This window comes from Dendrobates tinctorius, unplaced genomic scaffold (assembly GCF_039654945.1).
Source record: "Dendrobates tinctorius isolate UK_male_01 unplaced genomic scaffold, ASM3965494v1 ptg000319l, whole genome shotgun sequence".
Classification (NCBI taxonomy): domain Eukaryota; kingdom Metazoa; phylum Chordata; class Amphibia; order Anura; family Dendrobatidae; genus Dendrobates; species Dendrobates tinctorius.
Genome location: NW_027361986.1, coordinates 2,764,279 through 2,785,047, shown reverse-complemented (window position 1 = coordinate 2,785,047; position 20,769 = coordinate 2,764,279). Strand labels below are relative to the sequence as shown.

Genomic DNA, 20,769 nt, shown 5'->3' with positions numbered 1-20,769 from the left:
TACTAATGGTCCTGCAGCAGACACCGGAGGAATAGAAGTTGTCACCATTTTATTCCCACACAAGGCTTGGGGGCACAACAGCATCGTGAGTGAGCCGGGACTTAGTAGCAAGGAGTCCCCGAAGCAGGCTACAGCTGTCTGCCGTACAAGTAGAGTTCATAGGAACATCTGACAGGAGGAACTCCAGTGTAACTCAGTACTGAGAGTACTTCACTAAAGGCGCAAAAGGGAGACGATCAGAAAAGGCACATATGTTGGCGGAGTGTTGGAACGGAGTACTTCATTTTGCCTGGAGGTTGGCTGACTACAGCCCTGCCTGTGGAGGGCTACACCATCATTGCTGCACCACACCCAGAGGATCTGTCTGCAGCGTCGGCTTAGCACCTTCATTGCCGAACACCACAGGTGGCGTCATGAATCATTAACTTATAAACTTTAATAATCAGCCACACTTTTCCTTTTACATGGTCGCCCAGGGCCACAGACCAGGTCACGGCTACGTGACACTTCCCATTGAAATCAAAGGGCCCGGCTCCGAGTACCCCACTGCCCTGGGAGGGCGATCCACTTACGACCAGAGTATGATGTACTGAGTCAGTCTATATACATCCTGCAGACTACAGTACAGTGGGTGACAATTTCCCAGTACTATTTTGCAGAACAATATAGGAACAGCAGGATAACTGGGACCAGACATACTTGTGATCCATGTTGCATGCAAACCGAAATAAAGTGTGACCTTCATATGGCGGTATGCTGCATGCTGGTGGTGAACTGTTTTCTTTCATCCATGCTATGTAATATGCTGGATGATATTGCCCCATAAAAGCGCTGCTTCAGTTTCTGATACAACAAGCAGCACCCAGAAAAATACTGACTGCAGTGTGGGATCTTTCCCTGCTTTCCCTTTTTGTTATGGCCATACTTCCGCAAAAGTGTAGGGGTTTGTTCACATGTTGCATTTTTTAAAGCGTTTTTACTTGCATTTTTCAACCTTTCCTTTGAATGGGTGAAAAGCACTGAAAAATTTGCTTGCAGTGTCTTGGCAAGGACACAGCAAGGTTAAAAATACACATGGGAAAATAAAAATAGCGCATATCTGAAATTTCAGAAATGTAATTTATTAATCTGGGACTGTAAAATGCTGTGTATTTTATGCATCAAATATGCGATGGAAAAAAACACAGCAAAAATGTGTGTGAACATACCCAAGCACTGGAATACGTTAAGGTTATTGTTGATTATTTTATAGACCTTACATTTATCCATGAGGGAAATAGAAGCACTTTGGACAACCTAGTGAACTTTGAAAAGATGGTAAGTTAATAATCAAGTCTAAAAAATGCACTTATATAGCACACATAAAAAATATATAAAACGGAAGGTATGATCAGAAAATGACCTACTGTATAAAATGGGTGTTTTAAGTTACCCATACAGTATGATTTTAAGCAATGTTTTCATTTTATTTTTCATGTATTATTTAGATCATACCCATCCATGCAAGTCAATGAGTGCATGGAAAACATCGGACTGCACTTGGATGACATCTTAGTGCAGTCTACTTTCCACGGACTAACAGAATTGAGAAGATTTAAAAAATGTTTTCTCCATTTTCTCCTCATTCGGGAGAATCAGATCACACTATGCTCAAACTCTGATCAGAGTGTCAATTGCATATTCGGCCCGATTCTCTTGGATGATAGAACCTATGATCATGTGCACGAGCTCTAAAGTTAATAATGAGGTTGTGACGTTAGTCACTTCTCACGGCCAAGCTGTGAGTCAGGATAGTCAAGGAGTCAAATGTCAGAAGCCAGAAAGGTATGTCATAAACAGAAGAAAGAGACAAAAGCATAGTCTGGTAACGTTCTGAGGTCAGAATACAAGGAGGATAGCGGATCAGAGCAGAAGGGGTTGAACAGACGGATCGTCAAAACAAGGTCCAAGGTCAGGCAATGAAAGATCAACATACAGAACTGAAGGCATAAAAGAAACAAACCACACTTAACTGAATGTACGTCTGGCAGAGGTCTGGGAGAAACAGTTCAGTTAAGTAGCATGGCAATCACAAGGGACAGTGAACACCTGGAGACAGACAGCGCCTACCAGTCACAGATTGGATAGTGAACTGTCAATCAACACACTGACAGCTCATCACGCCCCTGTACCAGATGGAATGGCTGAGCTGTTAATAACAGTATCCCATACTGAGGGAATCGTGACATTGATGTTATTTTTGTAATATGCGGAAAAGGTTGAAGGAAACACATATTGGTCTTATTAAAAAAAAAAGTCTGCAGTCATTTTATGTCTTAGCATCTTGTTTGTGCGTTATATAACTTATATTTTTATCTGTTGATTTTATTTTCACAGCGGATGATTGCAAAGACTATCCAGATGTTTCACACTTATCGCAGCCAGAGCTACAGTACGTGCATTTAATCACATACTATTAACTATCCATATACAGTAATATTTTACTATAAGCAAAAGAAAAAGGAGTACAATTACCCATAAAAATTATATAAATTTTATTACATAACAAAAAATAAATGTTCAATCCAAAAGTAGAAAAATTAAAATACATAAAAAGTGAAGGATACATGACAGAATATCTGACACATTCACCAAATTGTATAGACCAGGGCTTCAGAGACTATAAAGTATAAATAACAGTATAATCTACACATAGATGAATATAACATTATCAAAGTGCTGGGCATTCACAGAGACCAGTGTATATATAGTCAGCTCAATCTATATCACCATAGATATGGTCCTATAAACCTCCTTAAATTAAGCAAAAAACACCCAACACCCAAAAAAATTCTCACCCATATTGGTCACAGTGAAAGGTAAGAAGCGTTCTTTTTTTTTTTTTGCTTATATGATTCCATTTTGGAGTATACCCTTTTTAGTGGTATAATTTACTGAATTAACCCCTTTTTTCTGGATTTTTATTCATAGTAATCTTTTCCTGTAGGTCATATTAGTAGATTATATGTACACAGGAGGATTATGTGGTTAGGACATACGGCAGATATTAAAACAGCTTAAAGCAGACACTATGGGTGATCGCGGCATTAAAGGATCTGCTGGTGATCAATGTTGTTTTTATACAGGATATTTTTCATGCTAAAGTCCATGCAGTGAAAATGGGGTGTTATGTTATATGGCCCAAATACAGATGAATAGCTAGCTATGTAATACCTGTTCTCATAGCGACCACCAGAGGCTTAGGGTAAGTGCACACGTTATTTTTAGCAGAAAGTTCTTCACCAAAAATATGCCTCTTGGCAGGAAAAAACGTGCGTAAAATACATGCGTTTTTGACACGTTTTTGTATGCATTTTTTCCCCAATTCATTTGAATGGGTTAAAAATTTTGCAAAAAAACTGAAAGAATTGATATGGTGCAGATGTGAAACTGCTTCAAATCTGCAAAGAGAAAATAAGCGGTGTGGGCATCAGATTTCTGAAATGTCATTCATTTTGCTGGTGCTGTAAACTGCAACAATTTTGGTGTAAAAATTTCTGCTGCAAATACTTAACTTTTTCACATACTGTGCAAAATAAGCACTGGAGGCAGAGTTAAGATGGAAGATCCAGGCAGTATCCTCCCCAGAACCTGGAAGAGGTTATTTAGATATAGGAAAATGTGGATTTCTTTGGAATAAAACATCAGATCATAAATATCAAAGTTTCAATTTATTCAGGTTTTTATGACCTGCATGACCATAAATTCTAAATGAAAACAGAGGAGCAAGACAAACTGACTGCAAAATAAAATGTGTCTATACACATGCATAGAGCAAGGGAGACAAGCAAGGAGAATTTGAGCTGCAACACAGGAAGAGAGATATGATGGATAGGCATCACTGAAACTTGGTGGGATGATACACATGATTGGAATACAGACCATGAAGGCTACATCTTATTTATTAGAAACAGGATTAACAAGAGGAGGGGAGGTGCTGCATTGTATATTAAGAAAATATATACACACGTCGTCAAAATTGCTGGTACCGCTTGTTTAATGACAGGAAAACCCACAATGGTGACAGAAATAACTTGAATCTGACAAAAGTAATAATAAATTTATGAAAATGAACAAATGAAAGTCAGACATTGCTTTTCCACGATGCCTCCAGAGAATTTTAAAAAAAACAAAACTCATGAAATAGGCCCGGACAGAAATGTTGGTAACCCTGAAAATAATGTGACAAAAGGAACATGTTAAATCAAGGTTTGACCGCTAATTAGCATCACAGGTGTCTACAATCTTGGAATCAGTGAGTGGGCCTGTATAGAGGGCTACAGATACTCACTGTGCTGTTTGGTGACATGGTGTGTATCACACTCAACATGGACCAGAGGAAGCAAAGGAAAGAGTTGTCTCAGGAGATTAGAAAGAAAAGTATAGACAGACATGTTAAAAGGTAAAAGTTATAAGACCATCTCCAAGCAGCTTGGTGTTCCTGTGACTACAGTTGCACATATTATTCTGAAATGTAAGCTCCATAGGACTGTAGCCAGCCTCCCTGGATGTGGCCACAGGAAGAAAATTGATGACAAACCAAAAAGACTGATAATTAGTGTTGAGCATTCCGATACCGCAAGTATCGGGTATCGGCCGATACTTGCTGTATCGGAATTCCGATACCGACTTCCGATATTTTTTCAATATCGGAATTCGGCATCGGAATCGGAAGTTCAGTTGATTGACGGCCTGACGTCATCATGATGCGCGGTGTGTGCGCATCATGATGCGCCGTCATTTCGGGCCTTCCGGGGGTCTCTGCCGGCCTGCCGGGGGGCTGTGCCGGCCTGCCGGGGGGCTGTGTGGACTGCCCGGGGTCTCTGCCGGCCTGCCGGGGGGCTGTGCCGGCCTGCCGGGGGGCTGTGCACCCTGTGGGGGTCTGTACCGGCCTGCCGGGGGGCTGTGCCGGCCTGCCGGGGGGCTGTGCTGATGTCCGGGGGTCTGTGCAAGCATCGTCCGATGGGACTACAAGTCCCATCGGGCGATGCCTGCTACCATGACAGTGATTGACACATTAGCCAATGATGGGACAGTAGTAGTCCCATCATCCGGCTAATGTGTTAAATGTTAAAAAAAAAAAAAAAAAAAATACTACATACATACTACATGCTACATACATACTACATATATACTACATACATACTACATACATGCTACATACATACTACATGCATGCTACATACATACTACATATATACTACATACATACTACATACATACTGCATGCTACATACATACTACATACATACTACATACATACTACATGCATGCTACATATATACTACATGCTACATACATACCACATACATACTACATGCATGCTACATATATACTACATGCATGCTACATACATACTACATATATACTACATGCATGCTACATACATACTACATGCTACATGCATGCTACATACATACTACATACATGCTACATATATACTACATACATACTACATACATACTACATATATACTACATGCATGCTACATACATACTACATGCTACATGCATGCTACATACATACTACATACATGCTACATATATACTACATACATACTACATATATACTACATGCATGCTACATATATACTACATACATACTACATATATACTACATGCATGCTACATATATACTACATACATACTACATATATACTACATACATACTACATACATACTACATATATACTACATGCATGCTACATATATACTACATGCTACATACATACCACATACATACTACATACATGCTACATATATACTACATGCATGCTACATACATACTACATATATACTACATGCATGCTACATACATACTACATACATGCTACATATATACTACATACATACTACATATATACTACATGCATGCTACATATATACTACATACATACTACATATATACTACATACATACTACATATATACTACATGCATGCTACATACATACTACATATATACTACATGCATGCTACATACATACTACATGCTACATGCATGCTACATACATACTACATACATGCTACATATATACTACATACATACTACATATATACTACATGCATGCTACATATATACTACATACATACTACATATATACTACATACATACTACATATATACTACATACATGCTACATACATACTACATATATACTACATGCATGCTACATATATACTACATGCTACATACATACCACATACATACTACATACATGCTACATATATACTACATGCATGCTACATACATACTACATATATACTACATGCATGCTACATATATACTACATGCTACATACATACCACATACATACTACATACATGCTACATATATACTACATGCATGCTACATACATACTACATATATACTACATGCATGCTACATACATACTACATGCTACATGCATGCTACATACATACTACATACATACTACATGCTACATACATACCACATATATACTACATACATACAATACATTCATACAATACATACATAGACATACAGTACATATAACATAGAGTAACATACTTACCAATACTTGTCACATTGTTCCCCGAAGCCATTGTCGTCTACGGAATAAATATTAACATAACAAACCACAAAAATACTCACCCACGATCCGAAGCAGTCCACGAGTGTGTCCCACGACGATCTTGGGTAGAGAACTGCAGCATCAGATGATGCTGCCGTTCTCTACGGGCTGCAGGAATCCAATGACGGAAGGTAGGTATCCTTCCGCACTGTATTCCTCCGCCACTTAAAAAAAAAAAAGTCCCTAGTCTCACTTTATGCCATTGCTGTGTGGGAAATTCCCACGCAGCAATGGCATAAAGTGAGACTAGGGACTTTTTTTTTTTTTAAGTGGCGGAGGAATACAGTGCGGAAGGATACCTACCTTCCGTCATTGGATTCCTGCAGCCCGTAGAGAACGGCAGCATCAGCTGATGCTGCAGTTCTCTACCCAAGATCGTCGTGGGACACACTCGTGGACTGCTTCGGATCGTGGGTGAGTATTTTTGTGGTTTGTTATGTTAATATTTATTCCGTAGACGACAATGGCTTCGGGGAACAATGTGACAAGTATTGGTAAGTATGTTACTCTATGTTATATGTACTGTATGTCTATGTATGTATTGTATGAATGTATTGTATGTATGTAGTATATATGTGGTATGTATGTAGCATGTATGTAGTATGTATGTAGCATGCATGTAGTATATATGTAGTATGTATGTAGCATGCATGTAGTATATATGTAGCATGCATGTAGTATGTATGTGGTATGTATGTAGTATATATGTAGTATGTATGTAGTATATATGTAGCATGTATGTAGTATGTATGTAGCATGCATGTAGCATGTAGTATGTATGTAGCATGCATGTAGTATATATGTAGTATGTATGTAGCATGCATGTAGTATATATGTAGCATGCATGTAGTATATATGTAGTATGTATGTAGTATATATGTAGCATGTATGTAGTATGTATGTAGCATGCATGTAGCATGTAATATGTATGTAGCATGCATGTAGTATATATGTAGTATGTATGTAGCATGCATGTAGTATATATGTAGCATGCATGTAGTATATATGTAGTATGTATGTAGTATATATGTAGCATGTATGTAGTATGTAGCATGCATGTAGCATGTAGTATATATGTAGCATGCATGTAGTATATATGTAGTATGTATGTTGCATGTAGTATGAATGTAGCATGTATGTAGTATGTAGTATGAATGTAGCATGTATGTAGTATGTAGTATGAATGTAGCATGTAATTTTTTTTTTTTTTTTTTTTTTACATTTAACACATTAGCCGGATGATGGGACTACTACTGTCCCATCATTGGCTAATGTGTCAATCACTGTCATGGTAGCAGGCATCGCCCGATGGGACTTGTAGTCCCATCGGACGATGCCTGCACAGACCCCCGGAGCCTGCACAGACCACCGGCAGGCCGGCACAGCCCCCCGGCAGGCCGGCACAGCCCCCCGGCAGGCCGGCACAGCCCCCCGGAGCCTGCACAGACCACCGGCAGGCCGGCACAGACCACCGGAGCCTGCACAGACCCCCTGGCAGGCCGGCACAGCCCCCCGGCAGGCCGGCACAGCCCCCCGGAGCCTGCACAGACCACCGGCAGGCCGGCACAGACCACCGGAGCCTGCACAGACCCCCTGGCAGGCCGGCACAGCCCCCCGAAAGGCCCGTACAGACCCCAGAGAGGCTGTACAAGGGCAGGAAAGGGTTTTTCTTATTCCGATACCGGAAGTCCCATAGACTTGAATGGGACTTCCGGTATCGGAATCGGCGATACCGATACTTTTTTTAAAGATCGGCCGATACCATCCGATACGATACTTTGAAGTATCGGATGGTATCGCTCAACTCTACTGATAATACAAATTGTAACAAAAGAGCCCAGAAAACTTCTAAACAGATTAAAGGTGAACTTCAAGCTCAAGGAGCATCAGTGTAAGATCGCACCATCCGGCGTTGTATGAGCCAAAGTGGACTTCATGGGAGACTACCAAGGAGGACACCATTGTTGAAAAAAAAATCATAAAAAAGCCAGACTGGAACTTTCTAAACTATACGTTGAAGAGCCACAAAGCTTCTGGGAGAATGTCCTTTGGGCAGATGAGACAAAAATGTAACTTTTTGGTAAGGCACATCAGCTCTATGTTCACAGACGGAAAAATGAAGCATATCAAAAAATGAACACTGTCCCTACTGTGAAACATGGAGGAGGCTCTGTTATGTTCTGAGGCTGCTTTGCTGCATCTGGCACAGAGAGTCTAGAATCTGTGCAGGGTACAATGAAATCTCAAGACTATCAAGGGATTCTAGAGAGAAATGTGCTGCCCAGTGTCAGAAATCTTGGTCTCAGTCGCAGGTCATGGGTCTTACAACAGGATAATGACCCAAAACACACAGGTAAAACACCCAAGAATGGCTAAGAGGAAAACATTGGACTATTCTGTAGTGGCCTTCTATGAGCCCTGACCTAAATCCTTTAGAGCATCTTTGGAAAAAGCTAAAACATGCCATCTGGAAAAGGCAACCTTCAAACACGAGACAACTGGAGCAGTTGGCTCTTGAGGAGTGGGCCAAAATACCTGTTGAGAGGTGCAGAAGTCTCATTGACAGTTACAGGAATCGTTTGATTGCAGTGATTGCCTCAGAAGTTTGTGCAGCAAAATATTAAGTTAAGGGTACCATAATTTCTGTCCAGGCCTATTTCATGAGTTTTATTTTTAAAAAAATTCTGTGGAAGCATGGTTGAAAAGCAATGTCTGACTTTCATTTGTTCATTTTCATAGATTTTTGATCTATTATTACTTTTGTCAGATTCAAGTTATTTCTGTCACCATTGTGGGTTTTTCTGTCATTAAACGAGGGGTACCAACAATTTTGACCACATGTGTATCTCAACAATGATCCAAGCTTGAGAGACTGATAGCTATGTAGAAACTGTTTGGGTAACAATACAAGGAAAGAAGAACAGAAAGGACACTATTGTAGGTGTATATGATAGGCCATCTGGACAGACTGAAGATATGGATGAACTCTTTTTACATCAGAAGTGTCGGTTCTCAAAAAAGTACGACAGTGATCATGGGAGATTTTTGTTGGGAATCTCTCTCAGGCAAAAGTAATGGGTCCAGAAAATTCTAATCTTCTGTTGCTGACAACTTATCTTAAAAAAGGTAGAAGAGAGAACAAAAGGATCTGCAGTCTTGGACCTAATTCTTACCAACAGGGAGGAAATGGTTGAGGAAGAAAAGTGGCTGGGAATTTAGGAGGCAGCGATCATGCTATCATAGAATTTTGGATTACAAGAGGAGGAAGACCAGCAAAAACTCAAACTTTAAGACTGGACTTCAGAAAGACAGGTTTTAAAGAACTCAAAGAGTGTAGGAAAGGTCCAATGGCTGGATGTTCTAAAGAACAGAAATGTCCAAGAAGGATGGGAGATTTTGCTAAACGAAAATCTCAGTAACAATCCCTAAAAGAAAGAAGAATGGAAGCATTTAAAGAGACCCGGATGGATGAAGACAGAACTTAATCACTTTTTAAAAAGCAAAATAGAAATGCATATTAAATGGAAAGAGGGGGGCATGACTAAAGAAAAATATATTGCTGTCTGCAGGAAATGCAGGGCAAGCATTAGAAGAACTAAAACCAGTAATGAAGTGAGGCTTCCAACGAGAACAAAAGATGTAAAAATTTGATTTGGGGGTATGTCAAAAGCAAAAGAAAAGTCAAAGATGTGTGAGGTAGTGATTGGTGTCACATGTAGGGATTGCTCTGTGTTTCCCCCCAGGATGCACCCGGAGGCGTATTGAGACCATGAGAGTGCATTGCAGTCAAAGGCGCAGCTGTGATTGCAATGCAATGTAAAAGTAAGTATAGGTCTTGGACATGCTAGCTGTCCAAAGCAGATTTAGGGAAAACCATCTCTGGGCTTTGGTGTTTTGAAACAGACTACAGCTGATAGTGGTGCAGTCTGTTTCATTCCCAATCTGGGTTTTCTATGTGGCCTATGGTCACAGATTCTAGTTAAAAACCCTGCAGTAAAGGGTTTGGGTGTGTCAGGGTCAGAGTCAGTGTCAGTCTGGTGTTTGCAAGAGTGCAGAGCAGAATGCTTAGCAGAGCTCCACCTGTGTGAGGCAACACAGGCAAGCGGCGCCAAACCGCCAAGGGAGCTGAAAGGCCTGGCACCCACAGCATACACGACCGTGCAGTCACCCATGGCAACCGGTCTCTGAGGAGGACTGTCTTGTGCTCGGCGGTGGACTGGCATGTTTTTCAATTGCAATCTGGATTATATGGTTCCCGGCTGCGATCCGGAGGATATTGTATGCTGTGTTTTGCTCTGAGTTGAACATTAAAGAGACTTTTGTTTTGAACTTTGCCGGGTCACTGCCTCATCACTGCACAGTGTGGATACCGCTGCACTACAGATGCTATAGGAATTTTACAGAATGAAGAGGTGAAGTGGTCAAATATAATGTTGAGAGGGACGAACTTTTTAATTCCTATTTTGCATCTGTGTTCTCTAAGAAAGCAATTGTAACATCAACTGATCTTCGTAGTACCATCGAAAGAATAAAAGAATCCACACTATCTACAGTATAAACAAAGACATGGTGAAAGAGCACTTAGCTAATTAAAATTAATTTAAATCTCTTGGTTTAGAGGAATTACATCCTAGGGTACTAAAAGTGTTAGCAGAGGAAATAACAGAATCAATAGCCAGAATCTGAAAAATCCTCGAGAACAGGGGAAGTCCCAGAAGACTGGAGAAGGGCAAATGCTGTCCCTATCTTCAAAAAAGGAAAGACGATGGAGCTAGGAATTTACAAGCCAGTGAGCCTTACTTCTATACCAGGAAAGATCTTTGCACAAATTATTGAACAACATGTATATAAGTACTTGGTTAAGAATACAGTAATTAAGCAGAGTCAGCATGCTTTTGTAGCAAACAAGTCACGCCAGACTAATCTAATTTCCTTCTATGATGTAATCACTGATCAGGGAAATGCGATAAAGTATATCTTGACATCAGTAAAACATTTGATAAATTACTTCATACCAAGTTTGGGATTGGCAAGGCTACATTTAGGTGGATTCATAACTGACTCAGTGATCGTACTCAAAGAGTGGTAATAAATGGTTGCACATCCAATTGGAAGAGTGTTTCAAGTGGGGTACCACAAGGCTCTTTCCTGGCCCCAGTGTTGTTAAGCATTTTTTAAATGATGTAGATAAGGGAACTAAAAGGTAAACTGAACAAATTTGCAGACGATGAAAAGCTACAGTAGGATGGACAGCTAACGCTAGAGAAAACAAAGAAAGGATTCAGAAGGATCTAGATAAGTTTGAACAATGGGCAGAAACTAGAATGGTATTTACCAGGGTGAAATGCAAGATTCTACGTCTGGGCAAGAAACACAAAAATTACATCTACAGCAAGGGAGGAATAGAACTAAGCAACAGCATGTGTGAATCTGGGAGTGTTTAGCTTGCAAAAAAGAAGTTCATGAGGAGACTTAGTAACGGTCTACAAATATCTGAAGGGATGTCATAGTGTAGAGGGATCATCCTTATTCTCATTTGCACATGGAAACACGAGAAGCAATGGAATGAAACTGAAAGGGAGAAGATACAGATGAGATATTAGAAAAAACGTTTTGAAAGTGTGGGTGATCAATGAGTGGAACAGGCTGCTATGAGAGGTGGTGTGTTCTCCTTCAAAGGAAGACTTCAGACAGGGGCTAGACAGACATCTCTCCGAGATGGTTTAGTGAATCCTACATTAAGCAGGGAGTTGGACATGATGACCCTTGAGGTTCCTTCCAATTCTTACATTCTATGATTCTATGACCATATAGACGACTTAATACTGTATTTGGGTAGAATGGCTATAATGGAAGAGGAATGCAAGTGTTTTAGTAATATGCTTTAAATAATTTCGAATATGAACTGTGCTGTATGTACGCTTTTATAAGACTGACACATCACTGAACACATCAGATTTAAATCCAGCAATAATTTGGCAAAACAGATTAAAAATGTAGGGACAATAGAGTTTAGCATTATTTCTTTGTGAACAGTTTGTTATGTATGTGTTTGTTATTTATTATTTTTAGTTCCTCTTTCTCCTCTCCGGTCACGACCACTACATATTCTTGAGGAAGCCACTCAATTTCGTGTATCCACATGTAAGTCTCCTACTATTGATTTTCATTGTACAGTGTAGAAAAAATGTAAAATATAGACATGTTCTGTGTATTTTGTCTGTTCATTCATGGGACTACTTAATCTTATTGTAGCAAAGATCACTAATGTAATTTGTGGACAGCCAAATAGTTAAATAGCATTCCTAGCCTCTTGAACACACTGGACCTAAACTATGTGTCCAGTGGCACAATATTTTCTGCACTGTTTTTAGCTAATAGGAGAGCAGACTTGACCTCTTGTATTACATGACAGCTCCTCAGAGTCCACCTAATGCCGAGACCTCACACTGCTCTGTATAAACTGCAGCTGTCAGTCAATCTTGGTGGACAGACTGAATACACTTGGACTCATGAGCTCTCTTACTCTATTTTGAAAAAGCTATTTTTAATATTAGGATTATTCAAACATTCTAGCAGTAAGTACATCAGTCCCAACAGGTAATGTCACATCTAGTGACATTCACCTGAGGACATAGAATCATAGAATCGTAGAGTTGGAAGGGACCTCCTGGGCCATCTGGTCCAACCCCCTGCTCAAAGCAGGATTCGCTAAATCATCCCAGTCAGATGTCTGTCCAGCCTCTGTTTGAAGGCTTCCATTGAAGGAGAACTCACCACTTCTCGTGGCAGCCTGTTCCACTCATTTATCACTCTGTCAAAAAGTTTTTTCTAATATCTAATCTGTGTCTCCTCCCATTCAGTTTCATCCCATTGCTTCTAGTCTTTCCTTGTGCAAATGAGAATAAAGTTGATCCTTCTACAATGTGACAGCCCTTTAGATATTTGTAGACAGCTATTAAGTCTCCTCTCAGTCTTCTCTTTTGCAAACTAAACATTCCCAAATCCTGCAACCTTTCCTCATAAGACAGGGTTTGCAGACCGGTCACCATTCTGGTCGCTCTTTTCTGAACTTGCTCCAGTTTGTTGATGTCTTTTTTAAAATGTGGTGCCCAAAACTGGACACAATATTCCAGATGAGGTCTGACCAAAGAGGAGTAGAGGGAAATAATGACTTCACGTGATCTAGACTGTATGCTTCTGTTAATACATCCTAGAATTGCATTTGCCTTTTTTGCTGCTGCATCACACTGTTGACTCATATTCAGTCTGTGATCTCTTAGTATACCCAAGTCTTTTTCACATGTGCTGTCACTTAGCCCTATTCCTCCCATTCTATATATGCTTTTTTCATTTTTATTGCCCAGATGTAGTACTTTGCATTTCTCCCTGTTAAAAACCATTCTGTTAGTTGCTGCCCACTTCTCCAGTTTATTTAAATCTTTTTGAATCCTCTCTCTCTCTTCTCTAGTATTAGCTATCCCTCCTAGCTTTGTGTCATCAGCAAATTTAATCAGTTTACCCTCAATTCCTTCATCTAAATCGTTGATAAAGATGTTGAACAATACAGGGCCCAGGACAGAGCCCTGTGGTACCCCACTTGAGACATTCTTCCAACTGGATGTGCAGCCATTTATGACCACTCTTTGGGTCCGATCACTAAGCCAGTTATGAATCCACCTAACAGTTGCCTTGTCCATTCCATACTTAGTCATTTTTTCAATAAGGATTGTATGAGAGACTTTGTCAAATGCTTTGCTGAAGTCAAGATATACTATATCTACAGCATTTCCTTGATCCACCCAATCAGTGATACCGTCATAGAAGGAAATTAAGTTAGTCTGACATGACTTATTAGTTACAAACCCATGCTGACTCTGTTTGATCACTTCATTCTTATCCAGGTATTGACATACATGTTGTTTAATAATTTGTTCAAAGATCTTTCCTGGTATAGAAGTCAGACTCACCGGCCTATAGTTGCCTGGGTCCACCTTCTTCCCCTTTTTGAAGATAGGAACAACATTTGCTCTTCTCCAGTCTTCTGGCACTTCTCCTGTTCTCCAAGAATTTTCAAAGATTATGGAGAGGGGTTCAAAAATTTCTTCTGCTATCTCCTTCAGTACTCTGGGGTGTAATTCATCTGGACCTGGAGACTTGAATTCATTTAGGTTAGCTAAGTGTTTCCTCACTATCTTTCTGTTTATAGATATCATGGATTCTTCTATTCCCTTAATAGGACAGTGAATAACAGTTGGTGTTACATTTCCTTTCTGAGAGAAAACAGATGCAAAATAGGAATTTAAAAGTTCAGCCTACTCAACATCCTGTCTTACCATTTCATCATTTTCATCCTGTAAAAATCCTATAGCATCTTTGACTTTTCTTTTACTTTTGACATATCCCCAAAATCCTTTATTATTGCTTTTGACATCTCTTGCAAGCCTCAATTCATTTTCAGCTTTAGCTAATCTGATTTGTGCCCTGCAGGTTCTGCAGACAGCATTATATTCTTCTTTAGATATGCCTCCCTCTTTCCATTTTATAAACATTTTTTTCTTCCTTTTTAGCATGTGCTTAAGTTCTGTGTTCACCCATCCTGGTTTCCTTAAATGCTTCCTATTCTTCCCTCTTTTCGGAATTGTTAACAACTGTGCTTTGAGAATTTCATTTTTCAAGATTTCCCATCCTTCCTGGACATTTTTGTCTTTAAGGATATCCAGCCATTGGATCCCTCCAATTATCTTTCTGAATCCCTTAAAATCTGCCTTTCTGAAATCTAACCTTGACGTCTGAGCTACAGTAAACATACTTAAAGAGAAAATTACATTCTGTTTTGTGGAAAAACATAGTAAGGCCTCATTTATATATATCCCTAATATAGCTGAAAATTAGGCCCAACCACTGGTCTAATAAACTTACAGCTTTAGCGATCCAGCATTATGACTGATTGAGGCTTATATCACATGATCCATCTCAGCCACTCAAACTCTGCAAATTCTTTCAAACTTGAGTCAAAAACTGCATCGCATGACTTATGATTTTTTGGGGCTTGCATACATTCTGAGAGTGATCACGCAAAAAGGATTTTTTTCTTCTTTTTCCACTTTGGGACAAGAAGTAATTGCACCTCCTAGTGTTAATTTAACGGAGATGTCTATTTTGGAAGGCTCCTTCTACAATAAGCCATAAGTTTCAAACTCACGGCCTACGGGCCAAATAAGGCCCGCCTTGTCATTCTGTGCAGCCCGAGAAGTCAGGTATCAAAGAGAAAGTGGAAAGCCGGTCAGAGCAGTGTTGGAATGTGCACGGGAGCTCAAAATCTACGATGGTAGAGTCCCTTGTGCTGGCGCCACCTCTTCCACTAAGTACTGGTTGCGTTCTACGTTGAAACAGCCAGTGCTTAGCAGATGGGGGCAGAGCCGACACACGAAGCCAATGTAATCTTTGAATCTGAGCAGTGAGAGGCAAAAAGAGGGGATGACGCCAGCACAGGAAGAAGGTGCCATCTTTGTCAGAGTGACACGGCTTCAGTCACCGCTCAGTACATAGTGAGAGGGTGCTGTGACCATGCCACCTATCAGAGAGTGCCAGCATATGGTTACAGCCGCTGCTCACTATCGAGCGATGACTGAAATCGTGCCTCTATGACTAATAAGGTTCACTTCCTCCCAGCAACGGAGGTCTCAGAATGCTATTAACCTACAGATTAACCAAATAACTGCAGAGTTTTTTTTTTTTACATAACAGGTTCCCAAATCATACAAGGATTTCATTAATTAAGAAACAACATATACAGTCATGGATGAGAGTTTTGGCACCCTTGAAATTGTTCCAGAGAATTAAGTATTTGTCCCAGAAAATTATTGCAATTACATGTTTTGTTATAAACACAATTATTTTGTGTGTATTTGAACAACACAAAAAACAGAAAAAAAGGCAAATTGGACATTGTTTTTTTTTGTGAAACTAAATGATCTGTTTAAAATTGTTGGCAACCTCAACTTAATATTTGGTTGCACACACTTTGGTATAAGTGCAATCAGTTTCTTCCTAACACCATCAACAAGCTTCTTACACCTCTCAACTGGAATTTTGGACCACTCTGTTTTTGCAAACTGCTCTAGGTCTCCCATATTTGAAGGGTGCTTTCTCTTAGCAGCAATTTTAAAATCTCTCCATAGGTCTTCAATTGGATTTAGATCCGTACTCATTGGTGGTCACTTCAGAACTCTACAGCGCTTTGTTTCCATCTATTTCGGGGTGCTTCTTGGAGCATATTTGGTGTCATTTTCCTACTGGAAGACCCATCACCTAGGATGCAAACCTAGCTTTCTGAAATTAGGCACTACATTGTGACCCAAAATCCTCTGGTAATCTTGAGATTTCATGATTCCTTGCACACAGTCAAGACACCCAGTGCTAGAGGCGTCAAAACAACCCAAAAACATCTTTGAACCTCCAACATAATTGACTGTAGGTGCTGTGTTCTATTCTTTGTAGGCCTCATTCTGTTTTTTGGTAAACAGTAGAACAATGTACTTTACCAAAAAGCTCTATCTTGGCCTCATCTGTCAACAAGATGCTTTCCCAGAAGGATTTTTGCAAACTACAGTCTAGCTTTTTTATGTCTGTGTCAGCGGTGGGGTCCTCCTGGGTTTCCTGCCATAGCATTTCATTTAATTCAATTGTTGACTTATAGATTGAGCTGACACTAGTGCATTTTGAGCCTGTAGGACAGCTTGAATTTCTTTGGAACTTGATTAGGGCTACTTAGTCACCATTTGGACTATCCTGCATTGGTTGCAACCTTTAGTCATTTTTTCTCTGCAGTCCAAGTCCAGGAAATTAGCTACGTATTGCCATGTATTGTAAATTTCTAGATTATGTTGCGCACTGTGGACAAAAGAACAAAAATGTCTCTGGAGATGAACTTGTAACCCTGCGGTTGTTGATATTTTTCAACAATTTTGGTTCTCAATTCCTCAAACAGTTCTCTTCTTCTCCTCATTCTATTCTTCATGCTTAGCTTGGCACACAGACACACAATGCAAATGTTGAGTCAACTTCTCCCCTTTTAGTTGGTCTCATGTGTGATTTTCATATTGTCCACACCTGTTACTTGCCACAGGTGAGTTGGGATAAGCATCACATGCTTGACACAAAGTTGTTTCCCAACAATTTGTCCAGCCCATTTTTGGGGTTTTGTGTGAAATTATGTCCATTGTGCCTTATATTCCTCTGTTTTTTTTTCCTTGTTCAAATACACATAAAAGGAAATAAACATTTATATAACAATACATGTGTAATTGTAATAATTTCCTGGGAGAAATACTTCATTTTATGTAACAATTTCAATAGTGACCACACTTTAGGACATGACTATATGTATATAATATATATGCTAAAACCAATATGCTTATATTGTTTTTTTCAGGTTCAGAATATTCAGTTAATTTCAGAAGTCCAGCTGCCACATGGGCTTATGTCCAGAATCTAAAGGTGATAGACAATCAAAAGAAATTAATGGAGTTGTCACGAAGTTTAGAGCCATCCTGAGATGTCAGTACAATAATACTGGAAGTAATGAGGATGTGGAAGAGTTGCAATTGATTGGACAATAATTTAATCCCTGTATCAGGGACAGAGACTGCCCATGGACCACAGCCAGTCCAATATTTGGACTCTTCATATGTAGAATGTATACACTAACTCAAACTACCCTACACTCCAGAGATATTGTAGCCAAGATTTCTCCAAGATTTCCAAAGCAAGACAAGATACAAACTTATGAGGCTTCATAATATCAAGGATCGGGGTAACATATATACAGATGAACACATGTTAAAAATTATTCTCGACTCCTACTAAGGAATTAATTATCTTTTTACAATTGTATGTGTGGTCAATTGTTTTGGCCAAACTGTATTTTAATGTATTTTTTTCAAAATATTTTATCTTGTTAACTTAATATTGGAAGTTTTCTGAGCTTTTGTTCTGCTGCACACATGAATGTATATAAAGGAGAATTGTCTGTGCTCGTCTTAATGACTTTAAGTAGTACTATAATATCTGCAATTCATTTTGTTAGATATTTTAGCTAGAGAGATGATAAATACAGTACTTTTCTGATGTAAGTAGAGAATGCTGGTTTATTGCAAGATGAAAAAGAAAATTCAATCATAAAATGCAAGAGTTCAAATTACAAGGTTATCTTTAACCATCACTTTTCAAACAGTCTTATTCTATAGAACATCAAAATCTCTGTTTCACAACCACTATTACCTATATATAAATGGCTGTATTACATTAGATTATCATGAATAGAGATGATCAAATCTTGAAATTCAAATTTACCAGGTTCAACACATTTTAAAAAATCATGACTTAAAAAGTACTGTAAAGCCTCCAATTTCCCTGCTAAGATGTGTGTAGCACTCTAGTAGGACTATATTCAATCTCTAACACATATACAGCCTTAGTAATGTGAAAGTGACCTCACTATAAGGATGTTAACCCTAAATTAACTAGAAGCCCATTTAATTACTTATTTACTGACAGACTTTGTTTTATTTTTAATTAAATTAACTTAAAAATTAACCATTTGTTATTTGTGAGTGGCAGTAAGGTTTATAAAGAACGCTGACACAAACTGACAGGGTCGCTATCAGAGGTCACATCTTCCTGCTGTGACTAAAGGCCCCGTCTCACATAACGAGATCTTTAGCGAGATTGCTGAAACGTCACAGATTTTGTGACGCAACAGCGATCTCTCTACGTGTGACACATAGCGGCGACCCGGTCCCCCGCTGGATATCGCTGATCGTGCTCGAATGTCCTGGGCCATTTTTTGATCGTTGGCATCCCTCTGGCCAGCATGCATCGCTGTGTTTGACTCCGACGAGCGACCTCGTTGGCGATGCAGAACTCAGGGACGCAGGCGGGAGTCATCAGAATAGCTGCTGTGTGACAAGGCACCGACAAGGTTGTTATATGGATCGCCGTATTGTTGCTGCATCGTTGAATAGATCTGCCTGTTTGACAGCTTACTAGCGACCATGTAGGGACGCACCAGCAATCCTTACAGATCGTATCGTTGTCGGGATCGCTGGAGCATCGCTATGTGAAACATGACCCTAAGACGAGTGGTGCTTTCTCCTATCTAAAACACTTGCTGGAGGCAAGAAGCCCAATTGTGACCTGTGTTTGGTAATATTATTGTCCTAACAGCTGTTGTTGCGGCTCCCACATTCTTAGTCATAATTTTTTTTTCCCCCTCTTATTTTAATATATATTTTATATAGCGCTAACATATTCCACAGCGCTTTACAGTTTGCACACATAATCATCACTGTCCCTGATGGGGCCCTCAATCTAAATTCCTAACTGTGCCTTTTGGAATGTGGGAATAAACTGGAGTACCCGAAGGAAACCCACGCAAGCACGGGGAGAACATACAAACGCCTTGCAGATGTTGTCATGGGTGGGATTCTAACCCAGGACTCCAGCGCTGCAAGGCTGCAGTGCTATCCACTGAGCCACCTTGTCTTGTTCAATACCTCTTTTTACCAAACATTTATTTTTACGAAACAATTTTTTTGCAATACCATATTTTTAATTTTGACAATCTTTTCAAAACTGCTTATTCAACCCTTGTCAAAAAAAGATGTAACAAAAAATGGTAGGTACAAGTGAAGAAAGCAAAATATGGCAGCAAAAATTTACAGTCAAATTGGACTAGTAAAACAGGTGTGCAAAAGCAGACATGCACAGTTAATTGTCTAGATTTAATTTTTTTTCAACCCCCTTCCCAAAAATGATGAAATAATAAATGCTGGGTGGGTATATAATATATTTTATATATAGCCAGCACATGCAAAATGGTGCTGTGTGGGGAGTACAAATGTAAAACTTGACTAGCAAAAATAAAATGTGCAAAAAAAACAAACAAAAAAACTGACACATACACTTTGTGCTATAGACAGTCACAGTTGAGGTGGTTCCCAGGGACTAGATTATTTTTTCCTATTGGGCCAAGAACAGGCAGGTAGTTGCTAACCACCTTAAACCTATAATAAAAGGAGTATATCCCAAAATAAATAGATATAAGGAGGTGCAATTGACAGCACAACCCAAGC

The 20,769-nt window shown here is 39.5% G+C and overlaps 1 protein-coding gene across 2 annotated transcripts in view; it reads left to right on the top strand.

The window, feature by feature from the left end:
• The window catches only part of LOC141073895 (rap guanine nucleotide exchange factor 3-like), a 120,603-nt gene extending 101,372 nt beyond the window's left edge, over nucleotides 1-19,231 (top strand). The window contains exons 25-28 of one of the 2 annotated variants that reach the window (XM_073561434.1): nucleotides 1,253-1,317; nucleotides 2,377-2,431; nucleotides 12,704-12,775; nucleotides 18,069-19,231. In XM_073561434.1, the coding sequence (XP_073417535.1) occupies nucleotides 1,253-1,317; nucleotides 2,377-2,431; nucleotides 12,704-12,775; nucleotides 18,069-18,190 (314 nt within the window). In that variant the 3' untranslated portion in view covers nucleotides 18,191-19,231. The remainder of the gene's footprint in view (nucleotides 1-1,252; nucleotides 1,318-2,376; nucleotides 2,432-12,703; nucleotides 12,776-18,068) is intronic. The other variant, XM_073561435.1, reaches the window with a different exon arrangement.
• The last annotated feature ends 1,538 nt before the right edge of the window (nucleotides 19,232-20,769 follow it).